General features: G+C 42.9%; 1 protein-coding gene across 5 annotated transcripts in view; it reads left to right on the top strand.

Moving 5' to 3' along the window:
• The first annotated feature begins 5,734 nt into the window (after positions 1 to 5,734).
• lrp5 (low density lipoprotein receptor-related protein 5) overlaps positions 5,735 to 21,823 on the top strand; it is a 50,982-nt gene continuing 34,893 nt past the window's right edge. For 3 of the 5 annotated variants that reach the window (XM_042110380.1, XM_042110381.1, XM_042110385.1), the window contains exons 1-6: positions 5,735 to 6,099; positions 11,371 to 11,571; positions 12,222 to 12,441; positions 15,986 to 16,183; positions 18,642 to 18,838; positions 20,421 to 20,552. In XM_042110380.1, coding sequence (XP_041966314.1) covers positions 6,018 to 6,099; positions 11,371 to 11,571; positions 12,222 to 12,441; positions 15,986 to 16,183; positions 18,642 to 18,838; positions 20,421 to 20,552 — 1,030 coding nt within the window. In that variant the 5' untranslated portion in view covers positions 5,735 to 6,017. The remainder of the gene's footprint in view (positions 6,100 to 11,370; positions 11,572 to 12,221; positions 12,442 to 15,985; positions 16,184 to 18,641; positions 18,839 to 20,420; positions 20,553 to 21,823) is intronic. The other 2 variants (XM_042110382.1, XM_042110383.1) reach the window with 2 other exon arrangements.

Here is a 21,823-nt window from a genome sequence, read left to right on the forward strand (position 1 = left end):
TGTGTTCATTCTACACATGCTATAGTATCTTACAGGCCTCATCATTCTACATTATTCATGATCAGTTACAAAGTAGCTGCCAAAAATTGAGCGATGAGTAACTTTGCCTTGGTAAATTGACCATCATGTATCACTGCTATATGCCATGGGTATTAACAATGACATAACAATGTTGTCTTTGCCATGTGGTTGTCATGGTTAACATGTCTGTGTGAGCTGTTAGTGAGAGAGCAGAGGTATTGCAGTGGGGAATCGCATCCTCCAGCACATGCAATGTTGCATCAATGTTATGATCCTTTGGTGAGAAGTAGCAAAAGGTTTAGCATTAAGCTAGTGGACATGATGCCTGCTTGCACATTTGTTTTGATAGAGTCTGTCCCAGATGGACTTTATTACTGTCTGAGAAGGTATTCCTGACACTGAGACCCAGGAATGTTTCTCCAAAGCAATAAGCAGTCCACCAGAAAGGTAGATTTTTTATTATTTGTGTATGTGGACTGTTGGATCAAAGGGAGCGCTAAAGGCTATATTGCACAGGTGATTGTAAAGGCAGGTTTCATTGCAGATTTTTTTCCTTCTTTTTTGTGTGGGGAATTACTGCCTGCCTTGCTCACACGCACCAAACAGGACATATGCTTTTACTTTTCCACATCAACTTGGGGCCAGTTGGAGAACCTTAACATTCAACCCGAGGAGTAGCCCCTTCTGCCAGGACTTTGTCTTAATCCACAGTGTTTACAGCACCGCATGCCTAATGAAAAACGACACGAGTTTTCCTTATATTATTCATTTTAATGTGATTTCAACATTTAAAAACGGGATTAAAAACAACTGTCCAGTAACACATTAAAATGTACTATACTTTTTGAGACATAATATTTACATTTACATACTTACATCCTATTTCTACTTACAGGAGTTGATCACATCAAACACATTACTACATTTGTCAGTGGATGTAGTTTAAAATTTTGCATGGATTTCAGATTCAGCGTACAATTTTTAATAACATACACAGCTGCACCATGGGTACCCTATTTATTTTATACAGTGCTAGAGTACTGCCCATCCCTCCCCCCAACCCACCAATCAACTTTTCAGCTATCGCATCCCAGATGTGCGTAACATTGAAGGTGCCATCATTGTCATCTTCATCTGTGAGGTCGTGGGTCTGTGTGTGTGTGGCCTCACCAAGGAATCCTCCATGATGAGTGAAAACAGTGGCTGATGTTCTTCTAAGGGGGGCTTTGTCTAGCCCTTCCCTTATGGAATCCTCTGACTCTGACTCCACCTCATTCCCATGAGTACCTCCAGCAGGTACTTATGCATAAGTGCACACGCATAATATCCACTAAAAACGACATCATAGAGAATGCCATCTTTATCACCCTTAAATGGCCCACCATGCTCTGTTGGCCATCATTCACAGGCCTCCTAAACGCACACTTGCCTCAGCAGTTTATGCAGCTGTCCGTGTCTTCGGCCTATAGTGACCCCTTCTGCAAATGCAGTTGATGCTGGAGTTGGACTATTTCAACGGCATTCCCCTGCTGAATGGAGTATACCTCACCTCTGAGGCCACACTGACCTATAACCTTCCACAAACTAATCATTAACATGTGGCAGCACATGTTTGCATTGCATCTCAGTGGCAAGCAAGCCATCACTGGTTGGTTCTGCAGTCTGAAGGCCCTGTAGATCACCCCGTTGGTATAGCCTTACTGTTCATTATAAGCATCATTATTGCTGCATCATGCCAATTGTCATATCAAAAAGTCACCTATCACACAGTGCAGTTTCCTGTTACAGGTGATCCTTACACAGCGACAAACAAGAGGCATAGAGGCAGTGCCACCGCTACCACCACGTGCACACTGTGCGTAGGGCACCAAGGGGCGTCAGGGGCATCAAAATGTAACCAATAAATAATAAGTAGCATTACTTCAAACTGCTTTTCATTCTTCCGAACGTTTACAGTGTCAAGCAACAGTATGTTTCATGCAATGATGATATGGGTACTTTTAATCTAATTTCAACGTTATGCTACTCTATTTAAAGCTGCAGTTGGCAAGATTTTTTTGATCATATTCACTGAAACCGACACTATGCTCCGACAGAACAACATAAATCAGCTGGTTTTAGAAAAAAACCTGCACTTCTACCTCCACCTAGAGCCTGTTATTTGTTTTGCAAAAATCCACAGCTCCCGGTTCTTCTGGTCCAATCAGAGCAGGGCTGTGTGAGATCTGACTGTCAATCACAGTCTGGTCTGTCTGGTGCGCACTGACGAGCACAAACTCGATGAGAGGGTGCTCGGTGGTAGTGGTGAAAGGGCATGAGAGTTGTAAACATTCAACATTTTGGATAAGTCCCCTCAATCTGTCAGACTTGCCAACTGCAGCTTTAATTGGGAAAGCATCTTGAGCATGCACGAGACAGAGGGGGAGAGAAAGAGTGGCAGGTTCCAGCTGCCTTGTCATTTGTTGATAATTGGTATCTCCTTTTTGATATAAGATTTTTTTTTAAAAGGAAATCATAAAGGCAACAAAGACAAGGCTAGACTACTAGGTTCTACAAGGTTCCCACTACTGACCATTTATAAACTGCGAGCATGGCCGTATCTACCACCAAGGTCATGTCTTTGGTATTTCTTTATTTAACCTGTTTAATCCCAAATTTTCCCCAGACATGAAAATATCAAAATCATGTGTAACCCTTTGAAGTAATCAATTAGGCCTACTATTTTTTTAAATTTTCATGAAAAAGTGGATGAAAAGGAGTGTTTTATGTTCGGTCACAATGGTGACTGGTGGGAAACACCATAGTCTCATTTTAGGGATTTTTTACATTTTTGTAACACATTTTATTATGCAATCATCTAATTTCCAATAAATTCCAGTCAGAGATGATATGGGGACATTGTCTCAGGTCTATTCTTTACATTTAAATTTGTATCACAATACAATACTCAACATTGCCTCTGCAATTCTCTATATTATTTTATTTAAGTGTGGCGATTTTTACATAGAAAAGCCATTATATCACACTATTATGACTATAGTGTAAACAGCACTCCCTACAATACAACAACCACAACTATTACAAAAAGTGATGTTGTTTATCTATTTGTTTGTTTGTTTGTTTATTATTGTATTATTTATTTAAGTAAGGTTCTAAATGCATAATAGTAAACAGACTGTAATTTGGACATACAGTATAATAGTGTCAGGGCAGATTGTTGAGACACTTGATCTTTATTTTTGATCACATGAAGCTTTGCTTCTGATTCGCCTGACTGGCCCCTGTGGCAGAGGCTATACTGTACATACTGTAAGTGGAGGGGGTGCTGTTGGGAAAGGGGTGGGGAATATATATGTAAAGTTGTTCATGTCTACTGCAAGTCTCTGCATAAATTCAGCCAATATGACTTCAACACGCTGACTGGCAAGTTGATTATACCCCTCACCACCTATAGTTTATATGTGACATATGTAATGTAATATTCAATGAGGACAATGATTTACGGTTTTTGAGGTATGATTGTAAAAATAAAGAACAGCGTAAAAAAACAGCTATTACAATAGCTAGGCCTAATAGTATGATATACTGGCTATTATATGTAAAAATCGGCACACTTAGAATATAATAGAGAATTGCAGAAGCAATGTTGAGGAATGCCATGTGATATAAATTTAAATGTAAACAACAGACCTGGAACAATGTCCCCATATCATCTCTGAATGGAATTTATTAGAAATTTGATGATTGCAAAATGAAATCCCTATGTAGTATACTAACGGTCACTATTTTGACCGTCATCATGTTCACTCATGCTATGTGAACGCTGAACAAAGTTCATATTTCAATTGCATCCCTCCATGCTAGACACCTTAAAGATTATGTGTAGGCCAAAAATCTTTGTCATAAACATACTTTTCTAAGCTTTAGTATGGGAGGTTTTGAGTGGAAATTTTCTGGTCAGGGTGCAACCAAAACATTAGCAGCTCTGGCCATGTGACAAATTACATTTGGCACTGCACATATTTAACTGAGATCCCTTCAGGTTTCTATTTTTGGGATAAATGTATTGATAATTCATCCAGTAACATTTTTAAAGGCACAGGAGCAAGATTTTTTTTGTACGGTCACAATTGTGATGAAAGGGGTTAAGTTCCATTTAATTTATTAAGTACTGTAAAACTAGCTGACGAGACCATTATCATTGCCTCAATGCACCGTCAGGTGTCACATAGTCTTGCAGTCACATGGCCGTATCTACCAAAGAGGTCACCGGTATTTCTTTCTTTAAGTTTCGTTTCATTTTTTAAGTAAAAAATGGCGACGACAATTATCCTTGCCTCAACGCACCGTCAGGTGACACGTAGCAGATAGGCCTAGGCTACATTATAATCATTATGATACATTTTACATTACTTTTAGATCTTTTTAAGGTATGTTGAAATGAGAAAATCTGCTTCCGGACATGGGATTTTCCAGGCACTGACTACATTCTATATAATTTACAACAAAAACTATTTATGAGGCAACATGAAATCAGGCATTGTTGTGCAACCCTTGTCCTGATTAAGATTTTGAGTATTTTTTCAACTTAATATTGTTCATATTTTTACCCCAAAACCTTGTTTTATCTGGCGGACATCTTTTGTCCCTAATCTCAAGAGTCACATAGCCTGATAGTCTAGGCTATATTTGAATGGAGCTGGCAAAAAGGTTGTTATACAGACTCAAAGCCTTTAAAGTGACATGGTGACAGGTTGCCATTTATAAATAAGAGCATAAGTAGGAGCCTATTTTAAACAAAAATACTTTGGGGGGGGTAGAGGTCGGATGCAAACAAGCACAATGCAGTGTTGCTGGTGTTAATGTAATGTCTAATGCACTGCTGCTGGATGGGTCTAATGCAGTGACCTATGCGCTTTATGCATGTACGCTTATGCATTTAGTTGACGCCTTTATCCAAAGCAAATTGAACCCTTTGTGGCTACTGCGTCCAATCACCAATTTAAAAGGCTAACAGTTGTCACTATAGTGTTGGATGTCAATGCAGATATAATGGATCCAGAACAGTTCATACATGTTCTTGTGCTGGCCTAGCCTAATCCAGTACTCAATCTGGATTCACCATGCTAGTAACCTACACTGTAGTCTTGAAAGTGTCTTATGATGCATCAAATGGCACTTGGTTGAGGCCAACATTTGTATTGTAGTGAGCGACGAAACATCTCTGAAACCCTGCATCACTTCTTTCCTTATGCCCAGTAGCCAATACACCAGCTACATGGCAGCGGCACTTCATGGGCTTGGATATGAGAGGTGTGCTAGCCAGAAGGCCATGTAGGCTACGATGCAAGCAGGTTCTTCAACATCTGTGAGTAGGGGTTACTCATGACACAGCTCTGGACCTACTGTTAAGACTAAACAAATTCATCAAGATCTGGACATTTTCATTGAGAACACAGAGGGATTTTCATTATAATGATTCCAGCTGTTTTATTTAGTCTTTCTACAATTTCAAGACTAGTAATGCTACACAATACATTGCTTTTTACTCACGGTGGCTGTCGGTCAAGTCAGCCTGACACAACACACAGGTGCTCTGCTGGTAGGGTATTGACGTAGAGCTGGAGTACCGCCCAAACCCGGAACGCTAGGCTACTATATAAAAAAACGTGAAACTATTTGTGGATACCTTGGGGAGGGGGAATATCATGCATAGCGACAATATGCTGTTTTGTGTTCATAATGGAACTTAACAGAGGCATTTTTAAGGTTTTAGGCTTTAAACTCGAATCTGTACTACGTGCACGGTGAACGCAATAGGTGAAGCGCGCTGCCCATACAAACCTATGTGGTGACGTCAGCCAGTTTCCGCTGTCATTCCCCTCTGTGCCTCTCCGCTATCAGAATAGCTGCGTGAACAAAAGTGTCGATTGAGCCACCCTTTCGGATTTAAACTTTACTTTTGGCCAAATAACTCGAAGAATGGAGTTGGACTTATGGAATTAAAGCTGGGTGCGCTTGCAATGGAGGTTTTGTTGCTGAAATTACTGCTTTACAGTAGCTGGTTCGTGGTCCATGGTAAGTGAAATACTTTTTTGTTCAGATTATGGTCGAAGTTATAAGTAAGCCAATTTAACACGATTTCACAAACTTTTTGTGGTGGCGTTGTCGAAGAACGCACTGGAAACTGCGTGTATCTGGTAGATGAGTTTAAAGTTCTTTGGAGTGAACTCTTAAAAAGTGGTTTGTTACAGTTATACTTTCGGCTAAGTTTTCTTACTTGAAGAGTAGCCTACATGTGTTTTGTCCCTTTTCTTCAAGTAGCCCGTGTGTATGTGTCGGGACCCTGCTGTTTGTCGCGGGAGTTCACTTGCTGAAATTTTATATTTCATAATAGTATTTATAATCAGAGAACAGTGGTAACTTTTTCATTTTACGAAGTGTTTTGTGGTTTTGTTATGTAGGCTAACTTAATGCAAATTGTAAGGATCTATTTGGAATGTCTGCAGCACAGGCCTTTGCGTGCAGTAAAGTTAGGATTGATCACAGTGTCGGGTGTCAGAGTGAATAGTTTCTTTTGGATGGATTTTTGAAATCTGCCAATAGCCTTCTAGGCTAAAGTTTTAATGGAATTAGTGAATCCGTCATTCTAATGTCATCAGGAGATAGGTAAAATGCAAAACGAACGAGAAAAAAAAGTTGTGATAGCCTAGAATCGCAATAAATAAAACAAATGTTGGCTAACCAATATCGCGGTGAATGTGAAGTAGGCTAAGCTGAATGCCTTCCATTGCAGAATAGGCACTGCTATTTTATGTATCGGTGATGCTTTCTTTAATGTTCCAGGCTACAGGTGCCAATTATCTTTGGCTAATTGGACATTAATTAAATGATGGGTTGTTTTGATTATAGCCTACACCGAAGCCATTTCACATTCTAGTTCTGAATATAAACTAGCCTATTTGGCCCAAATAGTATTCAAAATCACGGGAATTTGCTCAAAATTAAGACCACGTTCATTTGGCCAAAATTCAGATCAGTGCAAGTTTTAGTTTACCATAGACCAGTTCAGATAGGTTTTAGATCAGTGAGGAGGCCTATTGGGAGAGACAAGGATTCGACGTTCACTGCTTCCAGGCAGGTAGAGGAAATGTAACAAGTGCCAATGCCTGGAATGCCATGATTCGTCTCAAAAATGACAATAAATGAAAAACAAGGGACACCGTTTCCTAGTTGAGATTTTGGTTGAAAGATTACTTATTTCCTGAAAAACAGACTTGGAGGCACCCATTTAAGGTTGTTGCAATTGAAGTCCCCAGGCTAAATTCATATCTAATAGGGATGTAACATGCAGCAAAGTAGAGAATGTAGTTCTACCCCATGACTTTTTGGAACCCCACAAAGGAACTGTGAGAGTTGGTGATGGAATGAAATACACACTTCACACCAAGACTAAAACACGCAGTGTTGACACTGCACCAGTCACACATTAGCCTATAAAGTATGGATTCTAGACCTAGATATGGAAAGGCAAGCATGCTGCGATAAATCCAACATATTGGCATTATAAGAAGCCCTGTCAGGCTAATAATAAAGATAGGCTAATGATGATGATGATTATAATAATAGGCAAATATAACTCTATGCTGTGATGATCGGGGTCCAAGCAGATTAAGAAGGTAGAAAAGGTTCAAGGTCACTGAGGAAATGGGATGAAGTATAAGCACGCCAAATTTCACATTTTTACGTGAAGCGCATTTTAAGATAGGGAGCTGGGGCAGTTTTAGCAGCCCCTACGGAATTTCACAAACTTTGGTGTTTGTCCATGGGGTGCGGTGGTGATTGTTCCAAATTTGGCTATGATTGAACCTTTATCTTAGAAGATAAGGGTAACAGAATCATTATGGGCCACTCCCTGAAATTTGATTGACTTTGAAAAGAGAAAGTTATTTTTTGCTGACATGGTGTGTAGCCTAGATGTTGTACACCATTTTTTGTGCCATTTGGCATTTGAGGAGATAGATTAGCTGCACTTTTGAGTTTTTTGAAAATGGCGGGTACATTTTTGGTGTGGAAATTGAAAAACAATGGGTGTTTGATTCAGAACTTAACTGACAATGAAATGGGGAACATTTTTTTAGTGCAATATCCTGCAGTTCCTGAAATGTTGGCCCCCAATAATAATAGGCATAATTAAAATAGTTGTTTATACGTATTTATTTATTTGCTTGATTAGCAAATTTTTCCCAGTTTGTTCATTGCTCTGTTCCCTCTATGAGCCTTTCACTTTCGTTCACATTTGGTATGGTTTGTTTTCTGCATTTCTCAGGTTGTGTCTGAAAGTCTTGGTCAAGTCAGCGATATTTGTCTGGAATGCTGAACCATGCCTGGAGCACAAACAGATTGTTTATTTATATGTATTTCAGGGGAAAAAAATAAAACACATGTTTACATTATGGAAGAGGGTTTTTTTCCAGATGCAATAGTTTTACAAGCAGCACTGTGGTGTCCTTGGCTTTGGAGGTTATCACTGTTCACCTTTGGAATCTTAACTCTTCCCCCCCCCCCCCCCCCCATCAGCGCCCAAGTGCCTTGACACACTCACACAGAAAAACTCCAATAAGGCCCAGAATGACAGAGCCATTGGTCAAAATGACACAAAAGGAGAGAATTAGACAAAGACAGACCAATAAAGAGAACTACTCATTTGAGTTAGTGACTGACTGCTTAAAGGACCTTTTGCCTGTCATTCTGCACATTTTTCATATTGCCATTTAGTACCACATCTCTCTCTCTCTCTCTCTCTCTCCTCTCTCTCTCTCTCTCTCTCTCTCCTCTCTCTCTCTCTCCTCTCTCTCTCTCTCTCTCTCTCTCTCTCTCTCTCTCTCTCTCTCCCCATCCCTCGGCCCCTAGCTCTCCCCCTCCCTGTGGAGGGATTGTTAATCCTGGTGACAAGCTCAGACTCCTCAGCTGTTCCTTTGTCTGCTCTCTCTCCCCACAAAGGCCAAACCCAGTGGATCCAGGTGCTCCACACTCTCCTTTCAGGGAGGCCTGAAAAAGCTGGTGTTTGGCAAGAGCTGAAAAGTCACATGGATCTAACTAACACCAGTAAAGTAAAGCAGGCGCTCCTTCAAGCTCAGGTCAAAGGTTTCTGTAGGCTTTTTTTTAATGACAGGACCTTGATTACAAAAAAAAAAAACACTAAATACAACCTGTTTTTTTTTTTTTTTTTTTTTTTACCTTTGGTCTATTTGGTACAAGTGGTAAGAACACCATTTTAAGGAAATAGTATCAAGGTGAGCTCTGACAGAGCTTTATGTCTGGCTCTGCTGTGGAATGCGTGGCCTTTTTTCAAGGACCTTTCAAGGCTGTTCGGTGGCCTGCTGTATGCACATTCAAGGCTCTTCAGCTGAGAGGCCTCAAGTCTATTCGCTTTGGAGGTGGAAGGTGGCTGGGCAAGAGTGAGGTTCGAGTGTTAGGAGAGGCACCTCAACTGGGGGAATAAGGACCATGAGAAATTCTGTTTGCTGCTGAGTGCACGCTCTCTGTAAATTATGCAGAATTGATAGGTGGTTTCTTCCATGTTGACTATGTTATGTTTTAAAACATTAGCATCTCTTTAGTGTGTATGTGTCTTTTTTTTTTTTTTTTTTTACACAATTGTTTTTGGCACCATTGACACTGTATGGAGTGAAGGAATGGCACTCCCAAAGGAGCAGGGAGCCTCTGTCAGAGCCAGAGGCCGTGTCGAGAAGGCAGTTGCGGTTGTTTAGGACCAAACTGCCGCTGTTGGTGTGTGAGAAGGTTTCTGCACTCGGGCCAGCCAGAGTGGGAGTTGAGTGATCTCAGAAAGAGGTGCAGCTGTTGATGTAGGGTTCATCCTTTTAACTCTGACCGTTAGGCATCCTCTGGAGGACGAGGTGTCAGAATCTGTCCCTTCGTCCACCCTCAGTGCCCCCTGCCCCACAGGCAGACAGAAGCCTCCAGGCCAGCATCTCTCCTCAGCCTGTCATCGGCTGTGCTGACCGCCACAACTTAAACTACACAAGCTGATTTTGAATCATTATACAGGACATAATATTTTTAATTACTATAATTGCTAAATCATTTGCATCAGCCTCTTGTGGTATGGTTAGTTTTTCACATGCACAAGGTTCTTGATCTGCTTTCACACTTGATGAACAGTGTTATTTGTAGTTTTTATCTATCTGGTCCATGTCTGTGAAAAAGAAAAAAAAAACACTGTAGATTAAATAGATTTTGAGTTCAGGCTAGTCTGACTAGCCCCAGATACTCTCGCTATGTTCATTCACCTCTCACTTAGTTTTATAAGGGAGAGAAAAATAAAAAATATAAAATGCTGACATGGAAAGATGGGGGACAGCCAGTGACCTGATGTCTCAATTTTGGTGTTTACTCTAAGTGAAATTCCAAAAAGCATTTTTTTCGTGATGTGTTGTTAAATAGATGTAGTTATGCTGGTGTTTTGTCAGATGCTTGGTGGTGATACATTTACTGAGTGAAACACCGAATATCTCTTGGTTTATGAATTGTTTTTAAAATATTGAATATGATTTTTGGGGACATCTTGTCTCTATTTTAGATACACCCAGTATTCAGTTAGACATTTATGTCAAAGTGAATTAGATGTAGGATTATTGACAGAAGTTGATTTGTATTCTTCCTCAGTACAGCCTGCCTGCCTTAGACTGAGACAGTGACTGGAAAAACAACCATATTTGAAAGACATGGACAGTTCAGGAAAGTGTGGCAAAGGTTTGCATCACTGTGTCCTTTTTGGTGTGGCACTGGGGCTCCTAGATGTGGAGCAGTTATCTCTGAGCAGTCAGCAGTTGTGGTGAAATGCCACGACTAGATGGTGACATGGTGCTTAATAAAGTGGCATGCTGGTAAACCAGAGTGCAGCAGCCCAGCCCAGCCCACAGCCCTCCTGAACCAGCGCCATTGTGCCAGCTCCTGCTCCTCTCTCTCTGATCTTGCCATCCATGTGTGCATGAACTCACCTGATTCAGCATGAACTCACCTGATTCAGACGCATCACTCAGACTTGTCTTTTTTCTTTCTGAAATCTTTTCTTTTCTTTCTTTAGTCAGTCTAGATGGGTCATGGAATAACAATACAAATACATAACAAGATACATTGTGATCCACTTGCACTTGTGTTGGCTGTAGCTTAACGAAGAGGGAAAAAAATCATAGATTCAACTGCAAGGGAGCATTATGTACATGAAGTGTATGCCTTGTCTATGCTATTTTTGATAAAAGTGTTTGCAATCCGAATGAAAATGTGCCCTAGCTGAACATAACTGATTGCTTTTGGTTCTGATAGGTTCCCCCTTGCTGCTCTTTGCTAACCGCCGAGATGTGCGTCTGGTGGACGTGGAGGCTGTGCGAGCAGAGTCTGCGGTAGTGGTCAGTGACCTGGAGGATGCGGCGGCTGTGGACTTCCTCTACTCGGAGGGTCTGATCTTTTGGACGGACGTCAGTGAGGAGGCCATCAAGCAGACCTACTACAATCAGTCTAGTAACTGTAAGGCCTGATGCCACACTGGCTCTCACTTGATCAGTTTCAGTCAGTAGTTTTAAGAATAATTGTCTGGATGTTTTCCATCACTCTGATTCTCACCACAACCGCTTTATGACAACCATCTTGAACTATTAATATTATCGATGAACCATATTATAAACCTCTTGTTATACCATACTGTCTTACAGTATACTTGCCATATACTTGACATGACTTTTTGCCTGATTTCACTATAACTGAGCCAATAATATAGTCGAGCAAAATAACATTGAAACCCAATATAACTTGAAACCCAGTATAAATCTGCAAGCAAGTAGTTCTCGTTGACATACCAGACTTTGCCCACTTAAGAAGCAGCCCTTTCACTCCGGTACAACATTGGTAGTCATAGGAAAAAGTTGAGTTGGTTAAAGATTTGTGATTCTGGTGAAAGGAGTTCAACAACCAGTGAAAAGACACCCCTCCCTCCTGTGCTCCTGAAGCACCATGTTGATTGGCTCAAAATGTTTATGGCTTGGTCCCAGCTAATATGTATGTTTACAGAGTCAGAACTGCATACAAACACTGGAGATACCCAGTTCAATTGATGCATTTTGTTTGACCATATTGGCACTTTGATAATGGCGCTGAATCCCTTTGTCCCTTTCTCTCAGCAGTAAAAGAGGCAACATTGGGCACGGGTCAAAAGGTGGTGGTGTCGGGCCTCGAATCCCCCGATGGACTGGCATGTGATTGGCTGGGACGCAAACTCTACTGGACGGACTCTGAGACAAACCGCATCGAGGTGGCTAACCTGGATGGCACGTCGCGGAAGGTGTTGTTTTGGCAGGACCTGGACCAGCCCCGGGCCATCGCCCTGGACCCAGCCCACCGGTAAGACCACTCTGGGTGTTCTGGTCACGACTCCCGACTCTCTTCAGAGCGGCTCCAACCGCTCCACTGCAGACGGCTCCCGCCCAAGTCATGTGTGGCCTCCGCTTGCTCGGCTGTGTATTTATAGTTCCTAAGCACATCCTTACGAGCGAGCCCAGTGGACAGGCCCACCGCTCGGCCCTGTCTGTTTCCTGTTGTTGGCGTTTTGTTAGGGTCTCTTTCTCGGCGTCGGACCTGCTTCTGCTCTCCTCTCCCCTTGGAGGGCCAGTGTTATCTAGTTGGAATTCGGGGAGTTTGCCGTGTGTGTATCCGCTCCACTCATTGTTGGATTGGTGTGTTTACACGGACAGGACCTCCAGGGACAAATTGGTCTCAATCTGTCAATGGTCTGAAAATAATCTTACTGTACAGCTTCAGTCGCTGTTATGTGTGAGTGCATTTTCATAAATAACCGCCACATGAGACTACATGTCTTTGACATTGATTCAAAGATGATGTCTTTGTATGCCAAATAAATTAGTATGATTGAATAGAAAATGGCTTCTCCTAAATGCTGGAATCTGGTGCACTACTTAGTATGTTTGTTTATTTTAGTGTGAATAGTTGAAAAGTAAATTGAATACTCAAGGCACAGTTGCCCTCAATTTCACAAACAAATAAAGTATTAAATATTAAAAAAAGTGGTTTCAAAATAATTTTGCATGTTTCAGCTAGACATATTTTGTCTGGATGATTTTTCTGGAGGAGTTATATCAGGTGTTTGTAAAGCGTAGCGATGTTTCTTGCAGAATGAGTTGAGCAGAATTAAAAAATTGTTCTACATCAGTGATTTCTGGGAAGGGCTTTTACGTACGGTCAGTATTTTTCTCCTGTTTTTAGTTTCACAAGCAGCATGCCTCTTCTTGTTGCTTTCAAGGCCACTTTCAATGTTTGGGTAAGCTCGCATGCAGGGACTCACTCTAGCAGAAGTGCTTAAGAGGAAGTGGAGGGAAGGTTCTCTCTACAGACTGTTCTACAATTTTCCAAAAATTACATTGGTCTAAGTGTGCTCATAGTTCAGGAGAGAGGCAGGGGTTCAGGCAATCTCCTTGAAGTAGATCATTGGAAAGTTAAAGAGGCTCTACCAAATTGCGTATGTCTGCTTTCATGACATGGTCTTTGTTTTGCCCAAATGCGGTAATACTTACATGGTCTGTTATGCCTAGAGCCTAGAGAGATTGAAAAACGTTGTGCACAGACCTTTCAGAATTAAGAAGTAACAGTTAACAAAAATGCATTTGGAGCTCCAGTGCAGCCCAATGCCAGATTGAGCAGCCAAGTATCTGACAAGATTGTTTTTCCTGGAATTTTCTTTAGCATTAGTGTACCAGGTATTGGAGCTTGGTCTGTAGTCTTACTCCTATTATATCCAGACATCCTCTACCTCTCCAGGATCAGTTTATTCAATGTTCCACTGTTGTCTTTTATTGATATACGCCCTCCTCATATGGTTTACTTTGTTTTTGATTTACTCTTAATGGGCTGAACCCCTGAAGCGTTGAGAATTGTGCATGAGAATTTGATTTTTGTCTACAAAACTGATTTGGGTTCTGGCTGAATTTAAAAAATGCTGTGACTGTAGACGCCACATTCTGTCATTATTCATTACTGGATATTGAATGACAACTTTATTTCCTTTGTCTAAGCCAGAAATCTCTCATGCCTGTCACACTGCCTAATATGCATTTGCATAAAACACTTGTCAAACTCACTTGGTGAAACTACTGACATCAGTCCAGTTGTCCCAACTGTCCTTGTCCTGCCCTCACTGACTGTTAAAGAGTTTAATTCCTAGACAGCACTACCATTGTTCTTCCTGGTTCTTTGTTCTGTCAGTAACTGAATTCAAATGGCTCCATATTACCCTTGGCTGTGGTGAGGGTTGGCATTTAATTGAGAAAAATGCACTGCTGCTGTTTCTGCCACAGGCAGACCAATCAACTGTGTCTCAGGGGAGGAAAGGGTGGTTGGGGTTGTCATGCTTGGTCTCTTTGCTGGCATGAGGTTTGATAAGCGTTTCCGTTTGCGACACGCATGCTGTCGTACCCCATATGCCATAAGTAATCAACTCACCCCCTCCCTGCCACCACCATCACCCTGTGAAGCCTAGTTGCCCTTAGGTTTCATTGTTTTTCTCTGCCCCAGTGGACAAAAGAATGCAAAAGCACTCTGTTTTGGCCACTCCTTTCACCTTGCTCCAACTTCCCTCTTCCAACTTGTCTTTGAGAAAGTCTTTGTATCAATCAAATAATAGGCCATATAATTAAAACAGAAATACAATAATGCATTTCAGGAACACTGGTGTTAAATGTCTTTGTCACTGTGCAGCCTTTGAATATACTCGCTTGTTCACCACAGTCAAACTTTATGGCTTCTCATCCAAGGAACATAGCCCAAGCATCCTGCTGTGTTTTATTTTCTGCTATTTTCCTTTTTTTCTTGGTCTTTTCAGCTGAGGCAGACCATATTCTAGGATGGGAGTCATAATTTAAGTGTTGCTTGACGGGTTGTGTCTTTGAATATCTGAAGAAATAAGAAGTTGGTTCTTCTCCATTTTGACTTGAGTCTTGAGCAATTTTGGAACTCTGAATTCTCCAGAAGCCCCATGTCTGCCTGTGAACTCGGCACTCTGACATAAGCAAACCATAAACTCTGTGATGGCAGAAGAAAAATATGAAACATATTTGTGTAATGGTCAGACATTGCTTAAAGCTATGCCCCCAACATAGTTTCCTTCATCTTGTGTAATGTTATCACTTACATTCCAAATGGCAAAAGCCAGAGATGCCTGACAATGAAGACAAACCCACCTACCCAGACACACGCACAGACACACGCACACACACACTCAAACTCAAACTCTACCGGCAGCATGTACTGGTTGGTGTCAGGCCTGCCACTTCTTCACAGCAAGATATGAATAGATACTGGTATTCACAACATGAAAAAAAGAGCTGTGTGGCAAGCTGCCAGAGGAAAAGATTTCTATCAGATTCTATATAGCAGGTTATTTACCCCTCAAACCCGTGTGCTGCTTTCGTGCTTGTGTGTAAGAGCATACGTTGTGGGTTGTGTGCACCGGTAGGCATTGACTGGTGTGTATGTCTTAGGAAGTCCACTAATAAGAGTTTGGAAAGGGTGTGCAAGCCTTTCGAACACAGAGGACGATAAGATTATTTTGCTTTCTTTATGTCTGCGCTTGTGGAAACGGCGGAATGTGTTTAGTCTAAGCGCACGAAGACTCCATTTGGCTCCAAATCTGCAACGAATCTGAGGTGTGGCCCTGAATCAGTCAGGGTGAAAGGAGCGACTCTGTGTTTGTCTGTTCATCAGTCAGACTATTTTGCACGCATACATGTTTGTGTGTCTGTATCTGCATGCAGCTGAATAAGTCACCCAACAGGCAGCAACAGGAAAAAGGGCCTGTGTGTGTGTTGCACATTGCCTTTGTTGAACTCTACTGATTGACAGGATGGCTTGACGACTCCCCTCTCTCCCCTCGCAGGTACATGTACTGGACAGATTGGGGCGAGGAGCCGCGCATCGAAAGAGCAGGGATGGACGGCAGCAGCCGGAAGATCATCGTTGAGGTGAACATCTACTGGCCCAACGGACTCACCATTGACCTAGACGAGGAGAAACTTTACTGGGCAGATGCCAAGCTCAGCTTCATCCACCGCGCCAACCTGGATGGCTCTGCACGGTCAGACCCCCCCCCCCCCCCCCCCCCTCTCTCTCCCGCTCTCTCCCACTCTTTATCTTTTCCCACGTCTTCTCCTGCAATTAGTTTTCACCCCGAACGTCACTCGCACTTAGCAGACTGCGCTCCTCCGGGGGATGAGGAGAGGCAGAGAGGTCCAATCCAAACTGAACGGCCGAGGAGGCCCCAATCCAAACACACTCGGCACGTACTAGGCCCCCATGGTCCCTGAAGGCCTGCCTTCAGAGCGAGCCACTCTCAACTCGAGGTGACCTCTTCCACCGTATACCACTGAAACCTGACCCTGCTTGGCATGGGCGTCACAGCTCCAGTCTCTAGGGATGAGGAGGGTTGTGTCTCCTTTTGTGTATATGGGATTTTATAGCAATTTTAATAAGGAATGGTATGTTAGCCCTTCAGTCAGAGTTTACACTCGTGACTGATATAGTCATGGATTATATACCGTGTTCAGGTCAGGGCTTTGTGTTTGTGAGTTAAAGTGAACATCAACCTCCCCCTCAGACATTCACAGACTGAGGCTGGACAAGAGGCGAAAAGGGAAGAGAAAATAACAAGGCCTGTTGACACACAACTTTCTCTCTGGCAAGAATGTGCAGTCTTGTGCGTTCACTTTATCAAACTTTCTGTGAGTTTGTGATTCTTGATTTAGGACAAGAATGCGAGTCGCTTTTTTCCCCTTCAATACAACAAGAATGAATTTGCCCAAGGCAAGTGTTCTGGTAAATATAATTGCTTGACAAACAATCCATCAATCATTTGTTGCGCTGTAACTGTCCATCAAAGGTCTGGTAGTTTGCTAATGCTACTTTTTCATTTGTTTATATAACTGGTGCTACATGGCAAAACAAATGTTTGTCAGTTGCCAGGGGAACTGGCCTAAGTGACCTGGGTGGAGCTAGCACCATTCTCGGCCTGTTGAGATAACAGAGGGTGCATGTCCTGAAGTAGGATTTGAGGAACTGGTTGTTCATTGCTTGGATGCTTTGCTTTGATCCACATGTGTCAAGTTATCCACAACAGTCCTACACCACACAGGCCCTTACACATGCAAAGTTTCAAGACCTTTTTGTCTTTTTCCCCCCACAATATATTACAGTATGTCACGCTGTGTACATCACCGTGTAATGACACTGGTTGAGTGAAAATGCTAAGTGAAAGCAGAGATTAAATAGGGGAGGAGCACTTGTCATAAACAGCCCATTTTTCTGTCCGTGCAGTTCTGTACTTCTGAGTGCTGCTTGCACTCATGATATAGTCATGTGAATTGTCAGTATGAGTATGTTGAAGTGTTTTTCTGGTTGTGCAACATTTGTACTTTGTAAGTCCAATGAAAACATTGGTCAATACAGCGTTGCCTCAAATGGCAGACTGTACATTCCCCCTGAAGTGCCGCGAAGATCTGAGTACGGTGGTGTGGGGCTCTGCTAGCGTTTACCTCCCCTTGTTGTTAAAACAAAAGGGTGCTTTTCCTTTCAAGTCCTCCTTCCTGACACCTATGATTAATGATAAAGTTTAGTGTGTTTTCGCTGGCTTCGAACACATACGCGTCTTGCGTCCAAGTGCACCAAAATGGCTGTGCGCAAATCTGGATGCAATTATTTTTTTTCTGACTCTCCCTCTCTTGCTCCATCCCTCTGTTCTTCACACGCTATTAAAAATCGGAGGGGGTGTACGAGCCTGCGTCCCCCACGTACACTGTTAAAGGTATCCCTGGTGAACCCGGCACGGCTTGGGTGAGTGATGGTGGCGCCCTGGTCAGATTGTGATGCGTCAGGGCTCCACAACACACCCGCGTTGCCTTCCCGCCTTGATCCCCTGTTTATTTACGAGCACAGCAGCTTGTGCGTATGTGTGCACGTTGTTTAGCAAGACGTTGTTACCCAACTGGTCTGGGAGTGCAGCTTTGGCTGTGCGCTGGAACTCTCTCCCAGTCCTGTTTGCTCTTAATAAGGGCAGAGGCAGCATTAGGACGGGGTGAGGTGGAGGGGTTAACTGGCTGCCGCCCGTTAACGACCCAAACAGATGCTGCCTCCTCTTGCTCGATGACAGCCTGATTTGTTTAATTTCCCCCTTGGAACTAAATCTGAAAGACTTCCGATCTGGGGTTTGATTTCGCTGCAGTGTTCCAGATGCCCTGAAGGCTACAGAAAGTTCCTTAACATTTTCAGATTGATTACACTGTGGGGTCAACTCTGAGGACCACTTGTACAAACACACATATGTTATGCATGAGTAAATAACTCGGGACAGTGAGCAGAGACGGACTGTATTGAAGTTAAACAAAAGTACATTTAAGCAGCCAGGAATAAAACAGGTCGCTGTCTTTGTGTTTTTTCCCTGTTGTCTTTCTTCGTGTCTTTCATATTCTGTAATGGTATGAACTGTAGAGCCTGCTGTGATTGTGTTGATCCCTTGATGAGTTACCTGCGTTTGCCTACAGGGAGACTGTGGTGGAGGGCACCCTGACCCATCCGTTTGCCCTCACGCTCTCTGATGAGACACTGTACTGGACGGACTGGCAGACACGCTCCATTCACGCCTGTAACAAGCACTCCGGGGACAAGCGCCGAGAAATCCTCAATGGCATTCACTCACCCATGGACATCCAGGTCCTTGCCCAACAAAGACAGCCAAACTGTGAGTGTGCTAATCCTGTGTTGTGTTGATTCTCTACCACATGTACAGAAAGATTGTCCAATTGGAGCTTCCTTTTAGTATGCAACAGTGTATACACACACACACACACACACACACACACACACACACACACACACACACACACACACACACACACACACACACACACACACACTCTCACAGTTATTCTTGAGGTAATTATCCATAAGTTATTTGAATACTGTGCCTTGTCTGTTTTAGGATGCAGCATGGAGGGAGGTTGCCTCTAAATTGGAGAAATTAATGATTTCACAGGGAAAGATCATTTAACTTTAAAAATACAATATTTCAAGAATATGTTGTGGCATGGTGCAAAAAAAGAGTTTCTAGTAAATCTGTTTGAACATACATATAACCGGTAACTAACTTCTATTGATATAGTTTTACAGTTGATTTGACCCAGACCACAAAACTGCATAGTGCATAGCCCAGGTGGCACGTTGGAAGGACTGGCGTGCTTATCTGACCTTCTCATAACTACATACCATAAAATTTGATTTAAGGATGATGTGAGCACTAGATGCTGATTAAAAACATGCTTTAGGAAAGTGGCAAAGTGGCACAATGTTTCTTTGAATACATTACATATTTCTACGCACTACTAGTACATTATATTCTGATGGTCTATTCAACTTGTCCTCTGCCATTTAGTTTACGTTAAGGAGATTCTGATTGACACTCGCTTTTGTTCCCCTGAGAACCTGCATATGGGTATAATTAACTTTTTTTCCTGTGCTGGCATTGGACTGTGTCCTGCTCGTAATCACACAATGTTGGGGCCCTGACACAACATCTGTGCTGGGGGAGGGTCTGGAGTGAGTTAGAGGGTAGGGGGTAGTAGGGTTTGTGTCAAGGCCGTCTGTGTTCTCCTGTGTAAGCAGCTGCATGCTTTAGCGCTGCCCTGCTATGGTTGGCAAAGTGTGATCTGCAGTGGAAATTATTATTATTTTTTTTTAAAAGTCAAGAGTTTCACAATTACACCCTGATCTGCCCATTATGTAACGTTTAAGAATGATACACAGTGATTCTTCTGATTAAATGTCAAAAGCAAAGTGCACTCACAAGTGAAGCTGCGAATGCAAATGTTGATGTATGTGGGGTCATTAGTATGTAGGGTATGATTCTGCAGTTCTTGCTAACCCACATCATACTTAGCCACTGTCTCCTTTTTATGATTTATTAAGACATGTGCACTTATGTTAATTAGAATATAAAACTGTTTAGTGCAAAAGAAATGCTGCAGTCTTTTCATTCAGCAGCTTGAAATGCTTTGACCAAGAACCACTTCCAGCAATGTTACAACTCAGTTACTTTCTTGTGTAAAAGTTGTTTTCTGGTTTTACTGATTTATTAGGAAGTTCACATGTGGCTCCTTTGATTGTGTTGTCCAGCTGGTGCCTGTGGTATTTCCGCTTCATGTATTTCAAATCATATGCAGTCCCCAGAAGTGAACATTAGATACCATGGTCTCTATCGGAGGTCCAAACCTGTGTCCAGTTCAGCTGAGCTCATTGTGTTCTACCACCTGTCCCTCGGTCCACAGTTCAAACCCCCTGCAGTAATGGGAATGGCGGCTGCTCCCACCTTTGCCTGCTCTCCCCCCTGCAGCCGTTTCACAGCTGCGCCTGCCCCACTGGAGTCAAGCTCAAAGACGACGGCAAGACGTGTCGACCAGGTAAAATACGCCTCTTGTTTGTACCCACCAACTGAGGGCCACCTCTTGAGTGCCCCTTCTTTGCCCCACCATCACTTGTGTGTATTTATGACCACCGCTGGCACAGGGCGGCTGTAAAGGTTTTGTAAGGTTTTTTTTTTTTTTTTGGGGGGGGGGGGGGGGGGTCGACGATTCCTGGCACTGAAACACTGGGGCCCACAAAACTTGGTGGGCATGTAGCCCCACTGGGCTGATGAGGAACCGAAGCTTTTGCTCCCCCACATCTTAAGTTTAATTTGGCTTACTCAACAATCAGAATTCAGCATCCAAAAAAATATTTTGTGTTGTGAAGGTTAGAAATTAATAGCTTATTGGACCTTCATTATCACTGTTCGTAGATTTAGGTATATGCATTGAATCAGTTTGGGAGCAGCATCTAGTGTGCTATGCAACATGCGGCACATCTAGCTCTCTTTATGTTTTTGGCATTGCTATTAAAGCATGATCCCTAAAAGGAAAATGGATGACATTCCACAGGTTTTGATCATTTCTAACCATAGCCAGTCAATCCCCCCGCCCCTTAAAAATGCAGCACACTGAGAAGCAAACACCCCAAATGAATGCCATTCCACATCATTCAGAAAGGGATGTGACTGGCGACCTCCAATTTTATTACACTGTCACTTATAATTAGGAATTCAGGATATCTTATTTATGCAAGTCTTTTTGTTAATGAGTCTAAAGTGTGTGTGTGTGTGTGTGGGGGTGTCCTGGAAGGGAAGGGGTGGTGGGGGTTGTGCGGCAGCATTGGCATCCCATTGGCCTCTGAACATTAGCATGCGTCTCTAATGCAGAGAGGCATGACGGAGCGCTCTAATCTTTGACAGATGGCAGGGCCCGCGCTCGGCGGCCCCCTGAAAGACCCATTTCCCCCTTAGCCGCTCGCCGCTAATTTCAATCGCCACAATATACAGGCAGCTACATTAAAGCCAGCACTCCCCCGGCCAGGCCTGGCCCAGCGTGGCCCTGCCCTGCCCTGCCCCCCCCTCCCTCCAGCAGCATTCTTCACCCTTCCAGCGCACTCTCCAGAGACCAGGCGCAAGACTCTGGGAGCTTTCAGGGGAAATCTGAGGCTGCCTTGTTTGGGGGACTTTTGTTTATTTGTTTGCTTGCTGTCAGTCTGCCATCACCCTTCAGTCGTCAGACTTCTGGGGCCTTAATTGTGTGTATGTGTCTGTCTGTCTGTGTGTGTGTGTGTGTCCAGGGTGGGGTTAGTATGCGGGGGGCAGGCC

This window comes from Alosa sapidissima, chromosome 11, assembly GCF_018492685.1.
Source record: "Alosa sapidissima isolate fAloSap1 chromosome 11, fAloSap1.pri, whole genome shotgun sequence".
Lineage (NCBI taxonomy): Eukaryota > Metazoa > Chordata > Actinopteri > Clupeiformes > Clupeidae > Alosa > Alosa sapidissima.